This window comes from Cuculus canorus, chromosome 20 (assembly GCF_017976375.1).
Source record: "Cuculus canorus isolate bCucCan1 chromosome 20, bCucCan1.pri, whole genome shotgun sequence".
Taxonomy (NCBI): Eukaryota; Metazoa; Chordata; class Aves; order Cuculiformes; family Cuculidae; genus Cuculus; species Cuculus canorus.
Genome location: NC_071420.1, coordinates 3,710,479 through 3,736,526, shown reverse-complemented (window position 1 = coordinate 3,736,526; position 26,048 = coordinate 3,710,479). Strand labels below are relative to the sequence as shown.

At 49.5% G+C, this 26,048-nt stretch overlaps 1 protein-coding gene and 1 long non-coding RNA gene across 2 annotated transcripts in view; one reads left to right on the top strand and one right to left on the bottom strand.

Annotated features, from left to right (window-relative positions):
* Positions 1 to 26,048, bottom strand: part of LHFPL7 (LHFPL tetraspan subfamily member 7) — a 66,292-nt gene that overhangs the window by 38,455 nt on the left and 1,789 nt on the right. Inside the window, exon 2 of the mRNA XM_009558489.2 lies at positions 14,551 to 14,689. Coding sequence (XP_009556784.2) covers positions 14,551 to 14,689 — 139 coding nt within the window. The remainder of the gene's footprint in view (positions 1 to 14,550; positions 14,690 to 26,048) is intronic.
* LOC128854149 (uncharacterized) lies at positions 1,399 to 25,797 on the top strand. Its single transcript, XR_008453077.1, has 5 exons — positions 1,399 to 1,872; positions 15,488 to 15,731; positions 18,104 to 18,226; positions 19,910 to 20,050; positions 23,534 to 25,797. It is a non-coding gene; the product is annotated as an uncharacterized LOC128854149 (long non-coding RNA).

The following is a 26,048-nucleotide window of genomic DNA, read 5'->3' as shown; positions in this document are numbered from 1 at the left end:
TGAACTCCACAGCAAGAGCAGCAGAGCCTGTACCAGCAGCACAGGGAGGAGTCGGTTGATTTCCCCACCATACGCTGACTTTACCTTTACTGTCAGTCTAAATTCTGCCAATTATTAAATTATCCAACTTGCAGCAGGAACGCAGTTAGATGTGATCCAAATGGTGTCACTACAATTATGGTAATTATCTGAAAACAAGCCAATTACTTCCCTCCTCTTCATGCCAGTTGGTACCAAGATAGCAGCTGTTCGAGATGAATTTGTTATCGCGTTACTGTACATTTGTTAAAGGTTGAGGTTATAGATTCTAGCCTTCTTTTAAATATTAAAAATGCTATGAAGTCACGGAGTGTATCATTTATTACGTTTTTTTTAAATGTCAGGATGGGAGAAATTTCTTTTACATGCCAAGAGAATCGGTGGGAAAGTGATTTACTAATGATTGCTGGCTGGAAATGTGTACTTTGCAATCAGTGTACAACTGAGCTATAAATTAACCTCTGTCAGCTTGTTACCTCTACCCATGTAAAATGGACCCAATGCTGAAGTTTTCTGAGGATCTTTTACATTTCTCTTTCTCCAGTGTTGGCATTTGGGATGCTCAGCACATCAGGAGGCATCTTGCAGGATTTGCCCCTCCACTGGATTCACTTTCAGCAGCTCCTTCAGTTTGTTAAGTGCTTTGGTTCATTTAATCATGTGAGAAGCAGCAACGCTCGCCTATGCAGAGTGAATGCAAAGGATGCTCAGCTCTGCCTGCAGCCCCACGAGCGCTGCCCCAGGCACAGGGAGTTGGGCCAACACTGGGTGGAGCCATGGGAAACTCTTCACCCACAAAAAGAAGGTCCTGAAAAGTCATGTTATCAAGGCATCTTTTACTTTTAAACCTGTTCACACTAAGGATGGCCTTGCTTAAATTGCTGAGGGTATCACAACATTCAAAGCCTACCACTCGTAGCTCGTGTCAGAGGTGCAAATGAAGCGCTCTCGGACCATAGATCAGAGTGACCTCTTGTTTTACACAGACCTTCCTTGTAGAAACTAGAGTCTTTCATCTCATCTTTAATGCCATATCGTCCCTCGGACTGACCTTAAGTGTTGCTTTCATGTGATGTTTTGAAATCTTTGGCTTTGATTTGCGTAGAACACTTCTCTCAATAAATGTCAAGAGAAGATTAAAGAAAATTAAATGGCGGAAAGAAGAGACACTACCTTTTGGCTTAAACAGCATTTTCATGACAACTGAATAAATCAGCTATGAAAAATGTGTTTCCCTCTTCGTGCTCAAGCTACACGCAAGTAGGATCTTTTATATCTGCGGGCTTAACGTACACCCCCGCATATCCATAATTCCCTGCAGCTTGTGTGCAGCTACGCAGCCAAAGCACAGGGCAGATCTCAGTTCCCGGGAGCAGGTTGGTGGCATTAACCTGCTGCTTTACTTGAAATAATTAGCCTTGCTCACAGATGACCTTCACAGCAAGCCCTAAAGGCTGACAGATTTGGGTTATATTGGAGCAACAGAGAGAAGCACGCTTCAGAGTGCTCCTCCTGGAGAAATCCCTGCTGCTCGCTCCACCGCCAGCCCCCAGGAACTGGAACTGGGCATTCTGGTGCCCACATCTCCAAAACAAAGGGGGTTTCTCACTCCTGCAGGCCACGGTGGACGGATGCAGCCACTGGGCTCCACCACCTCCCTGGACATCCTTGGTACCCTCCTGCTATTCTTAACTGATACCATCTGCTTCCCATTTTCCTTTCCCAGAAAGCCCCCGTTGCTGTTAAAGCAACGTGCCAGGACTCTGCGTTTGGCTTCTGGTCCAGTTCCTACTAACCTGGTAATACGTGACATACCACCTCGCACAGGAGAGTGTAAGTATGTTATTCCCTACTAATCACCACTCAATTCTTCCTTATTATCATTTAAGATTTACTTATTACCTTTATCCTTCTGTTCTATATGAAGTTATTTTCACATTTGTTACCCATTAAACTGCCCAGTTCAGATTTCTCCCTGTTAAACAGCCACAAGAATTAGATTTGATAGCGTTAAAAAAAATAATAATAAAAAAAATATAATCCAGGCAGTCCCCTGCCCAATTGTAGCATTAGATATGAGTGAGTGTGTAAACAGGTTTCTGCTTATCAGTCCCGCCGCTATCTGCTGCACACAAACTGCTCAGCCCTGCTAAATCCAATTTCCAAGAGGTTAGAGGAGGGAACTGTTTGCAGAAACACAGCAATACAAATCTCCAAAGCCACAGCAATCATTACGGTGAAGGGAGAAATGCTGCTTGACTCCTTCAGGCACCCAAAGGTGACATTTACTTTTGTGACTCTGATGAGAATCAGCTCAGATTTGCCATGGGATTGTTTCGTCCTATTTTTACTTGCTTGTGTGGTGGGTTGGCAAACGTGGCTGAGCAGGCGCTGGGCATGGGGGTTCTGCCGTGCACCCCAGCCACGCAGTACAACCATCACCTTCTGTTTCCCTCAAACAAGCTTGGAAATATGACTTAGAAACACCAGTCACACACGGGCAGGAGACAGGAATGCAGCCTGCTCCCTCCCATGGGGTACCCCACAGCAGGCATGGAGTGAGCAGGAGAGGTTCTGCGTTCAAGGCTATGCTGTTTGGAGCTTTCGCCCAAGACCTGGAAGAGGAAAGATGCTGCAGCTCATTCCTGGAGGAGCTGAGCCCTCCAAGTGTCCTGTAGCACGGGGGAGGCCATGGGCTGGACCCTCTGTAGATGACAGTGGGAAGGATACAGCAGCATCCAGTGGCAGCAGGGCTGTGAGGTACAAAAGGCAAATGTGTCTCAGTCCCTGACACAAGCACAAGTTCTTTGTTTATTCCCAGATAGAGTGATCAGGCAGCCGGCAGCCCACATCCACTCCCAACGCCTCCTGCAAAGGGCTGTTGCTCAGAAGTTCACCGCATCAGTAAAAATGCAAACTGTAAGCTGATTAGATATTCATAGATAGTCTTTCTTGATTAGCTCACCATTAATATTTCAATGTCAGAACTGGATGCACACTGCCTCCCTGCTCTCTTCCTTCCTGCTTAATTAATTTTGACCATCACCAACAACAGTATCCGAGAGATAGCAGAAATTAAAGTGGGTTGTTCCGTGAATTTGCTTGCTGTAAACAGCTATTTGCAATTCCTTTTCATACATCACCCACCCACAACAAAGAAATCACAGTAGCAGAAAAATGAGTCTCCCTCGTATGGACTTCAGAGGTCCAGAAGAACATTTGCTTATTTGGTAAAAATAATGAAAAAGACAATGCAGTAGGCACAACTCAGCAACAAGATTTGTGTCTCACCTAGTAGTCAGCTGGTTGTTATGCCATTGTGAAAAAAGAAAGGGAGAGAAACGTTAATTTGTCTTTAAAGAGAAAGGGCCTTTGATTTAGAGTAGCACATAAAAACCGTAGTATCACCCAGCTGTGAGGGGATGTGATAATCGCTGCAGCTCACTTTATAGAATGCAGGCTGCATGGCTGCCTAATGCACGGCACACACATCCACAGCTGATAACATGACATGCTGCTAATAGTCTGTTCGATTTTATTGACATGCTCAAGATATATGCAGGCAGGAGGAGCAGCGAGCCAGAAATTATACAGCGGCATTCGTTCCACCCCAGCTCAGGGGACCGTCTGCCTTCGTCTGACCTCCTCCTGGTCCCAGAGGGATGAGGAGTTCTTCTGCATGACAGATGGGCAAGTTTGCCACCTCTCAAATCCACAGCAACCTGACACAACGCACACTGGGATTGCTATCACAATGTGCCTACCTGGGACCAAAGCAGCACTGGATTTGCAGAAACAGAATTTTGGCTTCTTTGCTGCCACCTGAGCACTATGCTACCACTGCAAAACAAGCTGTCTGCTATTGGACTTGCTCCACATCTCCATCCATTGCTGCAAACCATTCTCCAGCTTCTCCTTTCCCAGGGAATACACTACAATGGTGACCAAGGGCAAGCAGCAAGGCAGAGCGGCATGTTGCAGCCTTGCTTGGGTCTGTTCCCTCCACGCAGTAACTCAGGCTGTTAAACGCCTGGCCAGAGCTCACCATCTGCTTCCAGTCTTCTAGGAATACCGCTGCATAATTCAATCCAAAAAGAGAAGATCCTTGTTTCACTGGATCGTAAGTCACCCTTCAAGTAATTATATTTTTATACCTCTACCAGGAGCAACAGGGTCTGTTCGTTTTATGGGTTGTAGCAGACAGAGCCGTGCTTCTGCCAAGGTTATGGCTGGGAGGGGAAAACAATTTAACATTTCCTCTGCCACCCAAGGCTTATCCATGGTTTTAGCTTTTTTCATTAGACAAGTGAATAAAGCCCTGCAGGACCAGGGCCTTTGTCCAGGAGTGCTCTATTGTGGAGCACAGAAAAAGCTCTTACTTGGACCAGAAGAACTGACCAAACCATCAGCATGAAGCTGATTCCCAGTGGCGTGAACACGCCAGTCTTGCCCTTCCAGGGCAATGCACAGAGCAGCTTCTGCAGCACAACAATTGCTGCCTAACCAGGGAGCAAAATCCTGCTTATCCCAGCAGCTGGAGGAGACACAGGGCTGCATCCCTCGCGTGCTGCCTTAGAAAGGTCAGATGAGATTAGTTCAGGGGAAAAGGCTACCAACTCGCTCCATCTAAAATGCCTGGGATGCAACTCACAGGACTGAAAACAAACCAAAAAAAAAAAAAAAGAGTCTTCAAAAGATCCAAAAAAGTAACCTTGTTGGAGCCTTATGCTGCTCATCGGGGTAATTTCCCCACTTTATATATTTCCACTGTCCTACAGTTTGTGCCCTCTCCCCAGACAGACATCCCTTAGGGCCTCTCTCCTTTCTCGGGTTAGTTCTCCACCTGCTCTTTCGCTGCCCAAGGTGTTCACCCATTTGAACAGATTTAGTCCCTTGACTTCGAAAAGGGCTTCACCATGTTTTCTGTGTTTACACTCAATGCGGAGTAAATTTCTCCTCCTAGCAGATCTGTTCCTTACCAGCAAAGAAATATGACTCAGCACAGATTCAGACGGGAAGGCAGAGCAAAACATTTCCGAACCAGCGCTCACTTGGGAGCTGTGCTACGTGCCCACACAAGGACGGAGACCTCTGCCAGATCACCTGCATTAGCAGACTGTGTGAAAAAGGAAGCAGGAACTGGCCCAGAGCCACCGCTCACACGTCTGCTCTCAGGACTGGCTCCTCAGCTCACCCAGCAGCCCAGATCACACAGCACCGCCTGCCAGTTATTCAGGATGCTGAAGCCAAACGCTCATCTAGAGCAAGCAAAGCCAGACTGAAACACCCTGCATCCCTCCGAAGGGTCTGTCCCAGGCAGTCTGGACCCTGCTGGGCAGCTGGGACTGTAGGTATTTGAAAGACCCATTTCGTCAGACCTTCATAGCTCCTTTCCCAGGGAAATCCTGTCTCTGTGCACACCTTTTCTTAAGGCAGGACTGGCTGATGCATGAACACGGACATTTTTAACTGCCTGTGCAATTTGCAACACAAAGGACAGTGAGCAGCTGCAGCTCAGATTTATCACCTTGCTCGCCAAGGCTAGGCCGGCACATCTCTGCCGTACAGCAACAGCAAGGCCTTGTAATGACTTCCCAGGTGGATCTACAGATAGTGTAAGCTTCATCTAATCTCAGGAAAACAGATTTTGAGGCATTTGGGGGCTCATTGCTCCACCCTAAACTGATATCAACCTTCAGATTTTGAGGTAGCATGTTGCTGCTGGCAGACAGATGTACATGCTGTGCTCATCACCATATCTCACCCCGCCCTGTGTCCTGACAGATCCTTGTCTCCACGTTCAGATGCCTGTCAAATTACAGCCAGGATCCAACCAGCCCATCCCAGTGCAACACCAAGGCCAGAGACTCTTCCATGCTGCTAATATTGGTTTAGCCCATCATCCCATGCCACAAACTGCCAGCACTGCCAGAGAAAGAGGTCTGGTACTGGGGCTGACCAAAGCTCCCTGAAGCGCTTGCATCCTTCTCTTGAGCAGACTGAGCTGCAAACTGCCCATGACAGTTCTGAGCAACTTGTTCACGTCAGAGAGGATGGGGAGGGTTTTTTCCCTCTGCTTTACACTGCTCAGTCCAGATGGACGGGTAAATAAAGATGATGCGACCTCTACACATTGCTTTGGGAAGCACGAAATTCAGCTAGAAACTCCATTCCCCACAGCAAGGTGGGATATCCAGGTGGTCCTGGAGGGGGTTTGCACGAGTCTATCTCGATCTTCCCAGCAAAAGCAGACACAAACATGAACCAAGCCGGGGGAGGAAAGGGGAAAAGTCAAATAATTTATGAAGACAAACCTCATCTGAAGCACATAATCAGATAGCAAGGAGATAAGACATGCTTCCCAGTATTGCGTGCATGCCTCTAATGACAGCTACTAAATGATAGGTGCTCCAAAACTTTGTGGGATCCAGTTTATCAGGTCCCAACTGTGCTACCAGCAGCCTGACCTTGCAAGGCAAGGACCCTCTCAATCTGTGTTTCTCTCCCAGAACAACCAACAAGCATGGTTAAGCTTTATGAAAGATGAAGCTATCTTTCCCTAAAATCTCACAGGAGCGAGCCTGCTTAGAAAGGTCTGACTCAAAGAACCCACCAGTAACACCCCTGAGCTCCACGCTGGTACCTTGAAAATATTATGATGTGAGTAACCATCCTGCATTGTAGGAGAAGGAACAACTGCCTGCAAACTGAACGGAGAGTCACAGGCAAAGGGAAGCAAATTCCCTCTAAAACTGGAGCACTGGTTTTCCCAACTTGAAACATATGGCTCTGGTGCGGTGCTGGGGTTCTTGGGTCTGGCTGCTATCTCCTCAGGGGGCCTTGTTATTCGTTGTTCCCATTTATGACAAAGCACTGACATTATTTACAAAATGTACTTTTTATGGACTAAGTGCAATAACTGATCTAAACTCAACTTCCTAGGAGAAATGCTGCAAGAGAAGCAATTCAGGCACATACTAATACAACAAGGATTTCCCCAGATTTAAGGGAATAGAAAATATATTTTTTATAAGCAAACTAGTTTTTTCTTGCAGTATGAAACTGCTCTTTTCCAATGATAGCAAGGAAAGGATATTGCTTCTGTCACTGATGCCACTGGAAATGTATTGCCCCTCTCGAAAAAAACAATGAAAAGACAGGGCTGTTTATTCTCCAAATGAGGCTACTGAGAAATACACTGCTCCCGGCATTAGCCCGGGCACGCTGCTGCTGCCCCGGCCCAAAGGGAGGGCAAAGGCACCAAACCACCAGGTTTGTGCCAAATGGAAAAAAAAAAATACCTACAGAAAACCAAACCATAGTTTGAAAACTAAGCAAAAGGAGGAAAACTGTCCAAGTATCAGATGAAAATGAATCTTGAGCTTCTCTTGCTGAGGCTCAAGCAGGACTCAGCTGCTGTACAGCACAGCCAGGATCTGGCCCTTCCTCCTTCCGCAGCTCTGCACCTTGCCTGCAATGAGCTCAAGCCCTGGGGAAGGCAAATTTACACTTAACCTGGGGCAGGGAGCCTGGCTGATAAGGAAAGCTGCCACCCCCTCCCTCTTACTGCTAGGTTTAATGGTCTGGCTTTCCACTGAAGATTTTAGGTTTTGAAAGTGAAATCATAAAATGGCTCTCAAACCAAGATGATCTGTCACTCGCATGGATGCACTGAAGTGAAGATGGAGAAATTACTGTTTCAGCAGAAGTAAAAATTTCCTCTGGTGAAAGACTGAAGTTGAGTCGATGTTTGTGGTTCCACTTTCATGCTTGTCGCTCTGCAGATGTGGCAAGTTCATTTTGCTTCCCTGCAATGTCCTCCCAGATGACACCTCCCAGAGGGAAGGTGGACGGAAAAAAAGTCAATTATTGGTTTTAACATGAGAGTTCATCAGATTCTTAAACATGCAGAGACTGGAAGAACAACATCATCTGGGCTTTGATGCCCAGCATCTCTGCAAGGTTCAGAGCAGTCTCTGCTCCAGGACACACCAGCCTAAGGCCCACAATGGTGATGACTTTTACTGAGCTGAATTCTGGAGCAAATTGGACAAAAATACAGCAAATCAGAAGATTTGCATCTGCGCAAGTGAAAAAATGAGAGCATGTGTTAAGTTAGGCATAAGCAATATTGGCGCCAGAGCGAAGCACCTCTCGGGCTGGGCTGTGACAAAGCCCCCTCCCCAGTGCCCCGGCAGCACGCTCCTACCATCAGCTATTTATTAGTTTTGTCAGGAATTAGTGAGAGCTCACTGACTCAATAATAATGTGCCAAGGGCAGGTTTTTAACTCTGTTAATGTAATTAAAGAAAGCAGGGAGAAAAGTCTTGTACTGGGGAAGGAACCCGGGCTTCTGACGCTGTTGGTCGCTCTCTCTTTTGCAACGACAAGATGTGAAATGTGAAGGGGAAAGGGTGAAGGTGGCAATGAGGACTGGAGCAGTGACAAGGATCGTGCAATTACTCCCAGCTGCAATGGGAACGTTTCTCAGAGAAAGAGAAGGAGAAAACAGAAGAGCTGCCTGTGCCACTCAGGAGCTGAAGCCATCTCCCATTCCAGATTTTGTGTCACTGTTGTATACTTTCATGCCCGAGCACCATCAAGACTACACTTGCTTTATCTTTCAGCACTTCTCTCACTTAGCCAAATCTTGGAGTTTTGGAGGACCTTTTGTGGATGGCTGGAAACAGCTTTATGGCAATATTTTTTAATGCTTCTCTGGTGATTGAACACCTCCACCAATGTCACTGCATCAAGACTAAGCATGTTTTTCAAGGCACTGCTGCCACAAGAAGAGGGACTGCATGGGCTGTGCGCTAAAAAACAAGATGCTGTATTTAAAAAAGGAATAGGGGAAGCTTTGGGTGATTTTAAATCAAATCACTGCCGTGACAACAGAGTGCTGCTCACCCCTTTCTTCCCCATCCAAGTTGCTCTTCCAAATCCTAGGGCTTTCTTCTGACAAACAACCCTCAGCGCCAACAGGATGGGGTTCCTGGGTGCCGCGGCCACAAAAACGCCCATCAGGAAACTGGCTGTGGGTCGGTCCCCAGCACAGGCTGTGCAGGAGGTGGGGGGGAAAGACTGCACAGGCTGGGACTGGCTCTGACCCTCGTCTCCTCGGCCAGCCCTGAGCATTTCTAGTGTTGGTGACAGCATGGGCCAACCCCCTCCAACTGTCCCCTGCCTTGGGCAGATGTCTGCTCCATTTATATCTGCTCAAAGAGGTGCTGCAGAGGCCGTGCTGTGACACTGCCTGCACCCTGGGAGCAATGGGCACATCCCCACTGTCCGGTGGCCACTTGGCCACAATGTCCATCCTCGGACATTGCTCTCCAGCATCCCCAGCAGCTGCTGGTGCCACAGGTCCTTTAGGAAACTGGAAAGTGATGTTTGGCAGAGTGCCTTCCTCAGGCCATTATTTCAATCGTGATTTCTTGGTGAGGGGCATGACGGGAAGGATCCGAGACCTCACAGGCAACTGCTGCAGGTGCAGCCTGGCCACACACAGACGTACGGGAAGCTCTGTCAGCTCTCAGCATCTCTGAGCCCTAAAAAAAACCAGTGCCTGAGCTACAGAGCAAAACACAGAGGTCTCTCATCAGAGACCCCATCAGGCAGCACTCCGGTATCACCTCACGTAGTAGTGATGACAGCAGGGAAGGGGAGACTTTCACAGTGTTTTTAGTAGCAGGTCAGCAATTACCAGGTAGCCACTACCCTTCTATTTCCTGCCACAATGGAGATGCTAGCAAAGGTCGGAATACCAAGGCGGCTTGGTTGTACACCCTCTTGGTGCTATTTTTATCTAAGTTATTAATTACACATTACCTACATGTCACCGGGCTAATCGATGTTAGTCTGAGGGATCAATACGAACACGGATGACAGTGCTGTTTGCCATTCAGAGCTTGCACAAGCTGGGAAAAACAGGATGCCATCGATCCCAAAGGTGGGCTGTGATGAAGGGTGGGATGGGAGCCACGGTGGGGGCAGTGACCACCCACTGCTTCCCTAACACTGTGACACAGGCACTGGGCCAGCGTCCTGCCCAGGCATCTGCCATCTCCGTGCTGTCCCCACCACGTCCCTGTTTTCCAAAGCTGGGGCAAACATCCCGCCTGTCCCACAGCACCTCCAGAGGAATGGTACAGCCTCCTTTAATCTCAGTTGCTCTTCAGTCCTTGGGACACAATGCATTTTAAAAAAATCCATTTTTTCATTTTGCTTTGCTGCTTAACTAACCAAAATCTGAGTTCATCTCCGTAATGCCACCCTGCTTCTGCCAGCGAAAGGGATCCTGTCTGCAGAATGCAATCAAATTTTGCAGGAAGAAGCTCTTAAGACTACCATGAAATTTGGGATTGAAGTGCAGCTAAGTAAGGGAATTGCGTAATGGGGGTTTTCTGCCTGTCTTGCTGGAATCTTATGACTGCTCTGATTCTGTCATAGCAATGCTGGGAAATTGCTCTTTAAAACTAAAAGAGCCTTAGAAAGGCACAAGCAGGTCAGGCTCATTTGCCCTCAGCACTGGGTTGTCTTGAGCAGCGAGTTGATGGTGGTAGGATGAGACAGAGAGCAGTGTGGGGTGAAAACAAAACTCACCCCGAAGGCTTTCCTCATGCTCAACTGTGCCTGTGCTCTCGCTGAGGTGCAAAGCTCTGAAGCCTCCCCCTGCCAGGCTCCTTTGCAGTCACATCTCAGAGCTCACGAAAAGCATCAGCAGCTGTGGGGTGACTGGGGGTGCACCCACTTACCAACCACTGATGGACTCGCCAGAAAAGCAAGAGACCCTTTTCTGAAAAGCACATGATGAAAAGCTTCCAAAAATCAACACAGTCCTGTTTTTTTAATTGAGGCTTTCAGGGTAGTGAAAGGAGCTGTGGAGGGAGGCTGCTGGTCCCTGCTGCCCACCTACGAAGACTTGTTGTTTTTCCTAAGCAGCAGATGCAATCCACTTTGGTACCAGAGCGCGGTCACCACCAGTTTAATCCAAGAGCAGATCCATAATCCTTCCCTTAGTCCCACAAGCCCCAAAAGCAGACAGAGGGATGGATTTGCTGCTTGATGGGGTTTACTCAGCCTCGGCTCAAACCTCAGTTTTCACTGGTAGGGAGCCTTAGTCTCCTGGGAAGGCCATTCCCACAGGAGCACAGATGCTCCCAGGCCAAGGAGTAGAGAAAGTTCAAGCTGGAAGCTCACAGAAGCTGCTTTGGCTCTTGGCACCCCTGGCCTTCAGGACACTCCTCTAATGCAGTGATGCTCCTGGGGACAGTGTGGGCTGCAACAGCTCAGAGTGGGGCTTCAGGGCTCCCCAGAGCATCACTGATGGGTGCCCATGGCTGAGCTGGTGCCTGAGATGGCCACACACTCCTTCCAGCAACTTTGCCACTGGCAATCACTCAAAAACTGATCTGAGAGCTTTGCAGAGATAAACTGTAATGTCCAGCTAAACCACAGGCTCTTGGCACAGCACCTGGGAGCCACCGGAGAGGTTGCACAGGCACAGCCAGCCCCAGAGAACATCCCCTGCCCTTCCCTCACAGCCCCATACAACAGGAGACATTTCTCCTTGGAATTAAATCCTATTTTTAAAATGCCTGCAAAGAGGCTTTTCCTGAAAACCAACTGCTGCAGGATTTCAGCTGTGCACCCATTTGCACCCCAGGGCCCTTGTCTGTGAGCAATCATGGGCTGCAGCTGGAGGCTCAGACCACCCCACTGACCACTATAAATGGGGCCAGCCTGGCTCCCCAGCCTCTCTAGAGATGCTGTTGTGCGTGTTTGGGAGGAGGTATGACAGAACCAATTTGGTTTTACTGGGCTGGCACGGTGCTTAGGGAGTGAGCCTGCTCTCTAATCTCTCAGGGGTATCTTTGACTTTGCTTGTAGGGTGTGAAAGCTGAACAAATGTTCTGTCTTTTATGCTTCCCCCTCTCCTTGTTGCTCTGCTGTTCATTTATTCTTTCATTAAGGATCATCCTATTATCATCTGTGTGGATATATTGGGTTTTTTCTAAGGGGTGGATGCCAGGCATCAGGAATTACATGTTCAACGTATGGTGACAATTAGCCCAGCTCTGAACCCTGATGGCTTGTCTGTGTCTGCAATTAATGCTCTGCTCCATCTGCATGAGGTTTCTATCTTCCTCTAGCTTCCTTCCCTCTGGAGCAGTAAAAGATACAGCTTTGATCTCTGAAAAATGGCAGGAGAGTATTAAAGACATAGCTTGAGCCCAACTGCCCCTTGCTGTGAGACTGCTCTCCGGACTGGGTCTTGTTCGCTTCAGCTTGGCCTCTGCACTTGGATTTATGTGAGCATGGCTTGGGGCTTCTGTCTGATGATGCAGAGCCTGTAGGGGCTGATTCTGGCTCTGATGGTGCCTCTGCTCATGCGCTTTATGGCACATTCCATGCACCTGGCCCTTTATCGGGAAATCAGATTGCCTGCTTAATGTTTTATAGTACTGAGCTTATTTACCCATGCCTTTGGTGCTCTGCAAAATACCTCGAGTCATTTCTGTGGGATGGGGAGAACGGAAGAAAATATCTGCTTTCAGGGTAAAATGTCAGGGCAAGCAGAGGAAAGGTGACTGTGGGGACCTTCTGTGCTTCAGGGAAGCCTGGGGGTTGGGAGATAAGTGGCCCCCTCCTCCCTCCTGCTGCTCTGCTGGCACCTCCTGTTGGTTTTGTAGGGATTCCCTTGGCAGAGCCAACACTGGGTCAGAGCTGCCCCCCACCAGCAGCTGCTGTACCAAACCTCACAGCTTGCACTGCTTTCCTTCTCCCATGTAAATTCATCTACCCTAAAATCCCTGCTTTTCTCTATGAGATAATGTGATTCTTGGGAAGGAGTTTCTCTGTCACCTGCCTGAAGCTGATTTCTAATGAAGAGCTTCCTCCCGAGGATGGTGGGGAACAGGGAGAGAAATTAAGGAGGGGCAGCATTTCCAAATCCAAATACATTAAACCATTTAATTCTGTTGACTCAGGGCTGCCTCGCTCTGAATGGGAATTAATTCACAGTGAACCAAAATTAAAAACCGCTATACAAAATGCTTAGCAAGGCATCACCAGGGTTTAAAGCAACCCATTAGCTTGCTCGAACGTACCCAGTAAATTTTCATTTGTCAGTAACGCTTAAAGCCTACAGTTTATTTACAGGCTGTTCAATATTACCAGAACCCCTCAGAGCGCCTCATTTGTATTTATCTGCCACAGTCCGTTTCCTTCCCAGGGACTCTTTCTAATCCTTTGCTTTGCACCCGCTTGTCTCTTGTTGCAGAGCCAGACACTGTGGGGATGTGCCACCCCCCTGAGCAAAGAACCAGCTTTACCACTTTCCATTCCGCTTCTCTCCCACACAAGAGGGCACCCTCAATGCCACCCTGAGCCGCAGTGACCCAGTCCATCCCTGGGCTGGGCTGAGACCTGCTGGCACAGGGTTCCTCCAGCTGCTGCCCTGCACCCAGGGGATCCATCAGCCAGAGCCACCATCCAGCACAGGGAGGCAATGGGAATCCCTAAATCGGAGCTCCGAGGGATGCATTGGTCACTAGCGATGGGGCAAGCATCTGCCTGTGCCCACTCACAGCCTGGCTGAGCTGGAGCAGCCCCGGCGAAGGGGCCAGGCTCTTCCATCTGTTCCAGAATTGGCTCCCGCAGGATGAACCCTGGCAAGGAGAGCGCATAACAGGATTTCCCCAAAAGCTGCTTGAATGCTGCCAGGCAGATAATGAAGTCTGGCTAGCCATAAGGATTCCTCCAAGAAAAGGAGTTTATTCTCAGCCGTAGACATGAACAGGCGGTTTAATCTCCTGTTGTGGCTGGTGTCCAGTGCAGTGACTTCACTGGCGAATTGGGGTGATTTGGTCAATGTTGTAGCACCTGGAGACACAGCTCCCCACAGTGGAGAGCAGGTTTTGGGTGGGGTCTGTCCCTCTGTAGGGAGCACAGGATGGGAACAGAGCTTTCCCAGCTGCCTTCTCTCTGTGTTAGCACTTCTACAAGGCTAAACTATAAGTGATTGCAATGGAAATACAAGTGAATTTGGCATCAAAAGGGCTGGCAGGGGAGGTCAGGGGTGATGCAGGACATGGTGGCCCACAGCTTGTCTCGGCCGCAAGGGAAAGCCCTCCAGAGGCTTAGCTGCAAAGATAGCCTAAATGGGACTGCACACTTCAGAGGAGGCATCTACCAGAGCTCAGCAGGTGCAGCAGCACCCTGCCAGCAGGCAGCCTGCCCTACAGGAGCCTGAGCAGGGAGCACTGAGCAGTAGCTGCAGCCCAGGCTCTGTGCCACAGACCTGTGTGTTCAGGCAGAGGGGATTTTTAATAGATTGTATAATAATAAATGCAGGAGGTAATTGCTAAAGCAAGGGGCTGCTCTCTTTTCTCCCACTGTTGGTTACAGTTCGCAAGCTCCTTGTTGCTGAGATCCAGGATGCTGTGAATGGTTGGGCAGCAACCTAGAAAAACCCTATCTTTTCACCCCAAAGTTCCCGTCACTTGCCTGCTGCTGTCTGCATGTAGCCAGCCAGGGTGCAGACTCGTTTCTCGCAGGCTCCGCTGGGCAGCAGGATGGCGACGATGGCCAGTAGCGCGCTGAGGGCCAGGAGGGCACAGCCACCCGCACACAGCACGGCGCTTGTCTGAAAAGATACACAGGGCTGTCAGCGAGGTGATTCCCTCACCACTATTCCATCTCTTGAAGTGAGCAGTGGGGCCCCGCTGTGGACAGCTTCTCCCACCGCTTCCCTTCCACTTTCTGCTGCTTAAATTCACTGTTAAGTCTTGAGCCCACAGTTCACCCGTCACCTCGTCCCAGGGGTTATTAGCATTTGGGCTATGGTGATAATAGCAAATGTATTACATGCATGAAGGGCTACGTCACCAATATAAGTGCCATTAGATGCCTAAAACGCCTGTCAGTGCCTCCACTGAGAGCTGAAATGTATCTCACGACGGCGCCTGCCCCTGCAAGCCTGGCAATTAGAAGGTATTTTGCCAAGGATGCTCCACGGCAGGGAACCCACTGCTGCGAAGGTGTCATTGCAGCCACCCTCTGCTGACACGGCAGGCTGCTCCCGCTACCTATTGCAGCTCAGTTCCAGCAGCCCCACTGGCTTTTCTCAGATTTATCCCCTTTTGCAACAAAACTGGGTCATTTGGGGCTGTTTTACAAACCCAGCTCAATCTGTGGGGTGGTGCCAGTGCCCAGTGGGCAACGTTTTCCCTGGAGCTGGAACAGTGTGGAGGGGCAGTGGAAGGGGAGGAAGCACAGCCTGTGACCCTGGCACCACCTGGCTGGGGCGGAAGCAGTTTTGCTATTTAATATTCTAGCAAGCTGCATCAGCATCCAAAACCAGGAAAAGCTCGAAGTTATTGCAAAACAGCTTGCACTTGGGTACAGATGCCTGATTGCTGCACGGTTGCTGTTTCTGTCCCAGTTGCAGGTGACACTTACACCTCTGCCACCAGGACGGCACTGGCAGCGAGGTGATCCCTGTACCGCAGGGATATGTGCCAGCCCAGCCAGAGGCAGCGAAGGGACCCACGATGAGTGCTCCCTCCTCCAGCACCCTGCTCGCAGCAGCCTTCAAACAGCACCAGGGCACCTCGGTCCCGGCACTGCAGGGGCCACGTCAAGTCCTGTCATTTCATGGCAAATTCCACGAAATGCTCCTGGCTTTGGTGAGTTGCCCTGCAGGAACATTTGCATCTTGGATCCCTAAAGCAGTACAGCTCTAAGACAGCTCATCATCATTTTCCTACTCGTGCAGGAGCTGCTGTAAGGAACTCAAGTCCCACCTCCACCCACCCTTGTTCAGCCCTCTTGCAGTGCTGGGACATTCTGGTTAGAAATGAACTATTTTCCTTTTCTACTTTTCCCCCTATATTTGAGGTTTTGGGCAACCATAGTTACAATAGGAACAAACCAAATACATTTCCATTTCCCACCCCCCAAAGAGATTACAAACCAAGCGTAAATAATCTGTTAAATGCAAGTTATGCTGCAGAAGCTACAGGAAGGCTGGAGGTGGGAAGAGGACAGGCTGAGAGAGTTGGGGTTGTTCAGCCTGGAGAAGAAAAGGCTTTCAGGAGACCTTAGAGCAGCTTCCAGTACGGAAAGGGACTACAGGAAGGCTCAGAAGGGGCTCTTTATCAGGGAGTGCAGGGATAGGATGATGTGGAACAGTTTTAAGCTGAAAGAGGGGAGATTGAGATGAGATTTTAGGAAGTTTTCCTGTGAGGGTGGTGAGGCCCTGGCCCAGGTTGCCCAGAGAAATGGTGGCTGCCCCATCCCTGGAGATTTTCAGGGCCAGGTTTAGATGAGGCTTTGAGCAACTTAATCCAGTGGGAGGTGTCCCTGCCCATGGCAGGGGGTTGGAACTGGAATGGCTTTAAGGTCCCTTCCAACCCATACCATTCTGTAAATTGGGTTTACCCTGTGATGGCTACAGGGAGTCCAAACAACTAAGAAAACCCTCCAGCACTAAGGGTGCTGCCCACAGACCTGGCACTGCCCTACGTCCACCTGCGTTATTTTCCTTCTGGGGTGTTTTTTAGCAGCTGGACTGGCTGCTGCCGTGGTGGCAGAGCCGCTGCCTGCAGGGTCCTGCTGGGAAGCTGCCACTGCTCCGAAAAGGGATGGGTGAGGGGAACACAGGCACCACTCCGACAGCCTGGTGTGAGTGCTTCCCCCAGTGCTGTGCACTGATTAGAAATCAGCATCTTATTTATAGCCTATTTATACAGCACACAAGCAATGCAAACGCTGTCCTGGTAATAAATTAATTCCTGACTGCAATGTAAAAGGCACAGCAGTGCAAATAGCTACCGGGAGAACTGGAGAGGCTGTTTGGGCAGGGACAGTGGCAGCAGGGTATCTGCTCCTCGCCAGTGCCTTCCCAAGCCTCTGAGACCCAAAGAGATGAGGTTGGGATACCCCCAGCAAGGACCAGCCCCTTGTCACATCTGTACCTCAGGAGAGACACATGGGGTTTGGGCTGGAATGGGCACCGATTTGGGAGGGAATCGCACCGATGCCCTCCCTGCACAGGGCCCTGCCGGGACAGCAGCCACAGCCCTCCTCTCCACCACTCCCAGGGCAGCAGCACAGGGAGGAAATACAGACTGACTAAAGAAAATAGAAAGATTACTCTGCCTGGCATCTGAATTTCACCTTCCACCCAGCAACACCCAAACCATTCTCCTTCGCGAGGAACATTAATTATTTAGAGCAATGAATTTTTCAGCAGAAAGGGGTCTCGTGAAGCAGGATTCCTCCTCTCTCGTGTGAAGCATATTATTTTTAACAATCTAGGCTCATCTTAATTATGGTAGCACAAATCCCCTAAAACATGCAGCTCTTGCTGGAAACAACCTATGAGCTGCTCAGGCTGCTAATTCCTGCAGAAAGGTGCAAAGATGTTTTTCAGGATGTAGTGCCAAGAGAAAAAGGCACAAATAGGGTGGGTGCAGGTGGGTGCACTGAAAGAAGAGCTGTGTCTGGTTTGGGTCCTGCCATTGGGTTCACTCAGACAGCAGCAAGACTGTGGGGTTCTGGGGCCAGTAGTACCCCGATGTGCACAGTGGTGGCCAAAAAAAGACCAAATCCATCCAGACCTTGGCAAAGGGAACTAATATTTTGAATAAATGTGTTCAAATTCGTGTGGGCAAGAGGTGTAGGTAAATAGTGAGGTTTGTTTCCTGCCATGTGCAACAGGGATGCTGAGCCACCAAACGGCCATCGTGCAGCTCTGGGGTAGAAGGGGTAACGCTGCTGAGCAGTTTTGCTGTGGGGCACAAGGGATGGCAGCAACACAGCTGCCCCAGAACAGGTGGCAACAGCGAAAGGCACAAGCATTTCAGGACAGATTGCTGGAGACCCTGCTGCAAGCTGGCAGGCTTAGTCTGCCTCTTACATTATGCTGGTACACAATGGGCAGAGCTACTTGAATACAAGATGCAAACTTCTTTCCCTACCGCGTTGTCATCACCTGCCAGAAGACTGGATAAGCTCTTGTAAAACAGAAATTTTGCTTTTGTTGTAACCTTTCCAGGGCCTTGCCTGGGAATTAAACCCAAGTGCTCCTGCTCTGTAATGGAATCACACCTGCAGATCAAACAGCTGCTTCCAAAGAAAGATAATGAGCCTTAAGTTTGAAGGAGTCCATGGAGCAAAGGTACCAAACAGTAGCAGCTAAAACCCCTCTCCTTTTAACTGTACAGTGCTTCTCTCTCTCCTCTTTGTTTGTGCCTGTTGCATCTTAAGAGGAAAAGAGAGGATGCAGGAAACAGGATGCCAAGTCTGAAACCCAAAAATAAACGGGAAGGGGAAACAAACATGACACATCAAGGCCACCTGTGAGAGCCCAGCTCAGGCAGGGGCAGGAAAAAGCATATTCATCACAGCAGAGAGCACAGATTCCAGTGCAAAACCAGCCAGGGAGAAGCAGGACCTCACTACCCAGTGGGCTGCCTCTCCCCAGGCACCACAGACCCATGTCCCCATCAGGGAAGACCTCCCTGGAGAACCCAGCAGCCCCGGGCCAGGAGCCATCCTGCTGCCACCGCGCTGGGAAGAGACATAAAACTCTGTCAGGTTTTCTGCTCCCACCCCCAGGGAGATTAATTGTTTATCCCTAAACAAATTAATAGTCTCCTGGTGGGACTGTAAATAAGCCTTTATGTAGCGTAATAAATTCCGATTAACAACAATCCCCTACCCATTATTTTAATATTTTACAGCTCTGACACATGCCACGGCTGTGCCATTCACTGAGCAATAAATCTGCTGAAGATAACTGTTTCATTCACCAAAAAAAAAATCAAAATGTCACGCAATTACCATCCTGGGAAGAATCCTTTAATATCCCTAATGAAAAGTTTAAGAAAACAGTTAACCCACCTCTGATCTTTAAAGCGAAAATGGCTAACAGAGAAAACTGCCCAGCGCAATGAGTTAGCGCTGAGAAGTGGTACCCACTGTTTGGCTTGGCAGAGAGAGAGCAGCTCAGCAAAGCTCCTGCCATCGAGTCCTGTGGGTTTGGTCACACCATGATGCACTTTAGTTTATTAATACAAATTATTAATTGGAACCTGACCGCTCTGAGAGCTGCTGCCCTGAATGGGCCCTGTAGTATCTAGAGCTGTAGGCTGAAGGCAAGGTTACAGACCGCTTGGGTACTTCATCCCTTCTCAAATGCTTAAGCATCTTTGCAAACGGGAGCAGAAAATAAGTACGCTAAATAATTAGGAAATAAAGCTGTAGGTTAACTGAGAGAAAATAAGAGTGAAGGTCACAGTGCATCTGTCTTTCTGGGGCTGTCTGTTGAGGCAGAAAAAGTCTGAGAACCTCTGAATGAGCTGGGAAAAAAACTGGCTGTAAAATCAACTAAGAGAAGAGGGGGCAAAATTACTCAAATCTTTTTCTGTCTTCACATACTGTCCCATCCTGTCTGAGCTCTACGTCATTAAATATTGACCTAGGGAATATGTTAATATGTTAATAAAATAATCGGGGTTAAACTGGGTAGTGCTGTACCGGGAAAGGCAGAAACCAAACGGACACCAGGCTTTTTAGCCTTGTTAAAAAAATAAATCAGTGTTAAATGGAGGTGCTGAGTGAGGACTTCGGGTCTGGGATTTGCAGCACTGCTGGCAAGCACCCGAGAGGCCACACCAGGGCCTGATGCCGGGAAGTGGATGCAGATGTTGGCAGCTGGCTCTGGCTCTGCTGTGTGGCTTGAGATGCCCTTGGCCAGTCTCCTGGCGGAGGAGGAGCAGTTGCTCCTGGCTGTTGGAAGGTTAAATAAAGGGGGCTGGAAAGGATCTGTGCAAATGCTCAGACTGGTATCTGTCTGCAGGGCAACAGCGGTGCTGCAGCAGCAAAGCTGCTTTCCCTCCATCCCAGCGCCTGATGGGTCTCTGCGTGTCTCTGCAGCCCACGAGTCACTGCCACCAGCACCATGCGGCCACCAGGTCCTTTGCTGCGATCAAACCTTGCCGTGAGTTTTGCACTGTACCCCAAGCCCCCTGCTTTCATTCACCCCACGCTGGGCAAGACTGCCCTGCACCCTAAGCAGTAGTTCCTTCTCCTTGGGCTAAGGCGCAACAGATCTTGGTAGAAGCCAGGAACACCAACCTGGGGCACCACAGAGAGGTGCCTGCCTCTGCAAGAGACGCTGCGTGCACAGGGGTGGGTGGATCGAGCCTTGCAGCTTGTTCATATTTCCCCCACACAAATCACAGAAACAAACATCCGCCATCTGGTCGGCATTAAAACAACGGCCAGGAAGAGGATCTCACATGTCCTAGTCTTCTCCTTCCTGGCAATAACCTTCCTCTTGGCGACATCTGAGAGCTTTCTCCTTCCTATCTGATCTTCCCTTTCCATCCTGCTCCCATGCAGATGCCATCCCCTGCCCAGCAGCACTGAGAAATTCCTGGTGTCTTCTGATGGGCACAGTGGGAACAGGTCCAGCCTCTCCAAACCAGCCCGGCAGTAACGCAGAGCCCCAGGTGTGGTGCTGCCAGGGAGGTGGCTGATGTCTCACAGTCCCCGGACCCCAGGTGGTTTGGGCTGGGGCACAGGGATGCAGAGGAGGCAATCAGGCTCCAGCCCTTATTTCTTCCCCTTCAAATGAAGGATTTGGTTGATGGGCACCTGCCCGTGCTGAAGCACACACAGGGGGTACTTCTCCCCAGCCCCAGAATTAGCTGCTCACACACAAAATCCAGCAACCCACCACCACCAAGACACAAATCAGCCAGTCCTGGCCTTCCAGGTAACTTCCCCACTTTCAAGCTAATCAGGGTATTCAGCACAATTGTTTGATGCCCAAACTGATGCAAGAAAAAAAAATGCATTTTTTTTTACTCAGGGAGAAAATAAGAAACAGATAATGTCTGATGAATTACAGCTGTCTTTCTTCCAGTGCCATTGCATCTGGGGACACTGGAGAGCAGTTCCTAATGGCACTGCTTTATCTAAGAGGATGATGGATACTGGTGAAAGAGAAAAAAAAGGGGAAAAAGTAAGACATTAGCACATCAATGGTGGGCCTGTGACCTCCATGAAGGGATGTGAACCAGCTTAATGAAATTTTAATTAGGCAACAAGCAGTGTGCTGTCACTGGGTACCAGATCAGACCTCCTTACCCGTACTCTCTTATTATCCTTTCTTGGGATAAGCCCTTTCCTGGCACCGGTGGCAAAGCTGGGCTCATCATCCTGGGATGGGGAACACCCTGCAAGTCACAAAGCTCTCCCATCTGGCTTCTTCTTACAAAGCTAGTGGAGAGGAGACTGAAGGCAGTGGGACTTGCAGCCTCAAAAGGATGGAAGGAGTGTCCCACCATCAAAACATCCCTGCGTGTCCCCACCATTCTGAGCCAGGCTCTGCTTTGGGCTGTACAAAGGGGAAATGCAATGCTCAGCTCAAAATATGTCTGATGGGTTCAGGCGATGCCCTTCCCAAGACGCAGGGTTCAGGACCCTCTGTTTGTCGAGCAGGTTTGTGGGCCGGCAACCCAGCGTGAAGCCGTCATCACTGCTACAAGCCGCCAAGGCTCAGCTAAGCCCCGGCTGCTGCCCAGCCCCTGGACCCACAGCCCGAGCAGTGACGCTGTGGCTAATGCCTACCCCTCTGTGCCTTTGTTCAAGCAAAGCAGCTTCCATCTCTTGTTGAGGATGGAGATGATAGAAATACTCCTGAGAACAGTCTGTATTTTCAATCAATTTGACCTTCCGTGCCCCACCCATAGGCTGGCCCGGCCTCAGCACCCATTTCAGCCCAGCTTAGCGGCGAGTGGTTCACTGGTCAGTGAGTCCTGGTTATGATTTGCTACTCAGGCATTGAAGTACGGAGCCAGAGCCCAGGAGTTACAGCTTACCCCACACTGGCTATTTTCTGTGCTATTAATGTAGGTCAAAATCCTCTGGGTGGTTAATGAAAGGAGATAAAGCCTACCGCAAAGTAATTTGCATAAAGAGGAAGATGGTGATTTCAAGAATTGCTGATCCCTCGCTCCTTTTGCCAAGGGTGTGTAAGTGCAATTAAAAATCAAACTGACTGGTAGGCAGAGTAATCCGGGAAGGATCTGCTCTCTTGGGAAGTTCTTAGGATGAGGAGCTAAAAGTTGATTTCCCAATAATCCCAAATTAACGTGGCTCCCAGAGTCACGTTGCAAGGCAGGGACTCCCAAAACACCGAGCTCTCCCTTTTGCCAGAGCCTGTGATAGAAAGAGAGCGATGGATTTTCCAGAACCTTCCCCTCCCTATCTGCATGAGCACCCCACATGCTTTACTATTTGGAACAGGGCTGCGTAGCTCTGCAAACCTGACTTCTATGGGCAACCCTAAAATTACATCAGGAACTCAGTGCTGAACCTTTCCCCATTTTTCTAATAGAAGGGTAAGCAGGTTCAGCACTGTACATTTTCACTAGGCTGAATCTTTTCAATCTTTTCAAGGTGTGCTTTGGGCAAAAACCCAGGAAAGACACACTTGGGGAACTCATGAGGCCGTGCAAAGCCGTCCCTCTGTCCTAAGTGGGTCATTTTGTGCTCTGCTCTAGTAGGGCATCACAGGCTTCATAGGCAAACGGTCCGTGTGGCTTTAACTTGAATACCATGAGTTGATCAGCTTCTTTGTTATTTTAGATTACGTGCTTGGCAAAGCCTGAAAATAACCAGAGACTATCTGGAAAAATAAAAATAGAAATTTGAAATGAAGCAGCAGCAGCTTCCAAAGTGCAGCATTGAGACAGGAACCCATGAGCCAAATGCTCCTGCTGAAAGACAAAATAAATTAGCTCAGGATAAAGCACTATTTTGCACACACACATACACAAGGATCTGGCCTTTAAAAAAAAAAAACAACCCAGAAGCAATGAGATGCAATGAAACTGCTCAGAGCTCAAAAGCTCACCTGTTCTTCCTAGCTCTACCAGTTGGTTTCCCAAGAGTGATCTCCACTTCCCAGGGCACCTGCACCTTTCAGGATGCCCCTCACCAGCCCTGAGAATCCCCACAACAGATCCTCTTTTCCACTAATTGTCCTTGTAGAGCCCCTGTTCATAAATTGGCTGTGGTCCCTGGACAACATCACCATCCTCTCTTCACACCTGGCTTTAGCCAGACCCTCTCTGCACAAGACAGGCTGGCCACAACATCTCCAGGTGTCAGGGATATTTTGTTTTATTCCACCCCATCAAATTACCATCGTGATGCTGAGCACGGTGCACAGTCCCAGCAGCCTGAGCACTGACAGGGTTAAATTAAAGGTACCCATGATATTAGAGAGCTGCAAAGTAATTATGAAAGGAAGCAGAAAAAAGCCAGCAACTCTGAGCAGACATGAAGGTCCTCTTAAGAGAAGAAAGGCATGTTAATTAACCTCTAGACATGATTCAAAGCATCATTTGTAACATGATTAACATAATCTCCCAAGTGCAAACACACAACTGGCATTAACGATCATTTGCAGGGCTGAACGCTCCCCCACTCCTTCATCACATCGGCACATTAGAACAGGGAAACATTGGAAATGCAGCAACCATGAACATTTTGGGAAACAAAAAGGACAACGTTCAGTAAGGATGGACTTCTGGGTACAGGCTGCTCCTACCCCCCGTGTGCTGCAGGTGGGCATCCTCCTCGGATATGCTCTCAGCATCCCCCAAGATGCGCCACCAGCTTCACACTAGAAGAGTTCCTGAGCCCCGTCTTGACATTAGCTTTCACAGCCACAGCTTCACACCCTTCTGGCCAGCCTTCACCACTTCAGCGCTAAGCTGGTGGCTGTTTTCAAAAGCTCCTAGATCTCTGTCCACATTAGGCTCCTGGCTTTCATTTAAAGAAGATGCCCGTGAGATTGCTTGAAAGATTGGAAATAAATGTCACAAGTTTTGAAAGCAAAGAAAAAAGAGCTGCAGTTTCCCCATCTCTCCAAAACGGAGAATCTCCTGCTTGAACTTGTGGCTGGGGCTCACAGCGCTCAGCTCCCTCTGTCCTGAGCACCGAGGCGTGCCGGTTCGGAGGCTGCTCATGCATGAAAACCAAAGCTGTTGCCTGCCTTAGCAAAGCTGTCAGGGATATTTTATCGTATTCCACCCCATCAAGTAACCATCACAACAGGTATTCTCATCCTCACCTTGGTGGAACACTGGTGGGGGATCACTTTCCCCTGAAAGAGACAACACTGTTTGTTGCTCATGCATTATTTGAGTGGTATTAATAAAGGATGTGTCACCAAAATCGCCTGTAAGCCCTACTCGGTACCATGATTTTATCCTCCCTTACCACAGCCCAAGCTCAGGAGCACAGAGACTTTGTGTTATGTTACGTTCTGGATCAAAAGTGGTTTCTGAGGCTATTGGTGGCTGAGGCTGTGTGTAGCTGAAGCTTGTTCCAATGAGTCACTGCTGAGCTTCGTTCTTATCTTTGAAGCTTGTTATTACTTGGAAGTGTTTATCTGAATTACGTTTGTAAAAGCATCTGAACAAAGGCCAGCTTAGGGAAACCACAGCATTTTTGCACATTTTTATATAAATAGGAAGGATTTTTTGCAGCTGGTTCTTTTCTTTGTAATTCACAATATTTGTCTTTCATGGCAATTTTAAGGATCACGATGGATTTAAGCAATCAAACGCAGACCTGACATCCTGGGAGAGATAAAAGCACAGCTTCACTACAGGCTGAGAATTCAACTACTGACACCCATCGTGCCAGGCACAGCCACAACCACTCAGGGACCGAGCCCTCGTATTGGGATTTCTGCAACGGAGTGACCTGGAGCAGGTCAAAGCTTATGTGTTTCAAGCAGCAGTAGTGAAATCCCACTCCCAACCTGAGGGTAAGAAGCTAAGAATAAAAGGAAAGGGGAGAAAGGGCAGGGGCAAGCGGGTGGGACATCAGGGCTGGGCTTTGTGTGATCCCCATGATCACCCAGCAGGGACAGGCAGCTCTTTGTCACACCAGGACATCACAGCAACCCCAGGCCCCGCAGGGCAAGCAGAGAGGCCTTGGCCTCCTTCCTCTCAAAACCTGGCAAGGTCATCACCCCGGGCTGGATGGGAAGGGGAATGGCCACAGTCCCTACGTCCAGACTCGATTTCTGGATCTGTGTCCCCCAGGGGCAGCAGCTGCAGCCACCTCTCTGCTCCTTGTAGTGAACTCAGCTGGCAAGTGATGCTCAGTGCCCCGCCGGAGAGCATCAAACCTCTCCCATTTCTCCCCCAACTCCCTCCCGCACACCCATGCAAGAGCTCCCGCCAGGTTGGAGGGATTTGAGGTCCTGGCAGTGAGGCACAGCCAGGAGCCCCAGCAGGGCAAGGTGCCAAGGTCAGATGCCTACACTGTGATGGCCACAGCCAGGACACACACCGTGGCCACTCTCAGGCTGCACTGACGGGCACAAAGGTACCCCGGAGGCTTCTGTGCAACATTCCAAAAAGAGATGTGGCCCCACATGGACCACAAGGACAGCCAGGGGGTGCAGAGAAGATGCTCAGGAGTAGGATGGGAGGATGAAAGGGATGCTCGAAAGGAGCATGGAGGGATGCAGAGGATGCTCGGGGGCAGCACGGGGCATGCAGGGGATGCCAGGGGTGCTCAGGGCAGGACAGGTCTGTGAGACAGGATGAGGGGATGCTGGAGAACCTGGGTCAGAACGGGGTGTGCTGAGGTGATGACAGGAGGTGAGGAGGACGGGGAGATACTGACAGTCTGGGGCAGGTCTGTAGCAATGTGGGAGGGATGATGGGGGGTGCCAGGGAGCACAGGGCACATCTGGGGGTGCTGGGGAGGTGCTGAAGGGATGCTGGCAAGTCCAGGGAAGGGCAGGAGGGATGCCAGGGAGGTGATGTTGAGATGCTGGGGAGCCCAGGACAGATGGGAGGAAGCTGGGGAGGTGATGGGCACACGTCAGGGAGTCCAGGGAGAGCAGGAAGGATGCCAGGGCGGTGATGGGGTGATGCCGAGGAGCTTGGGGCATGTCAAGG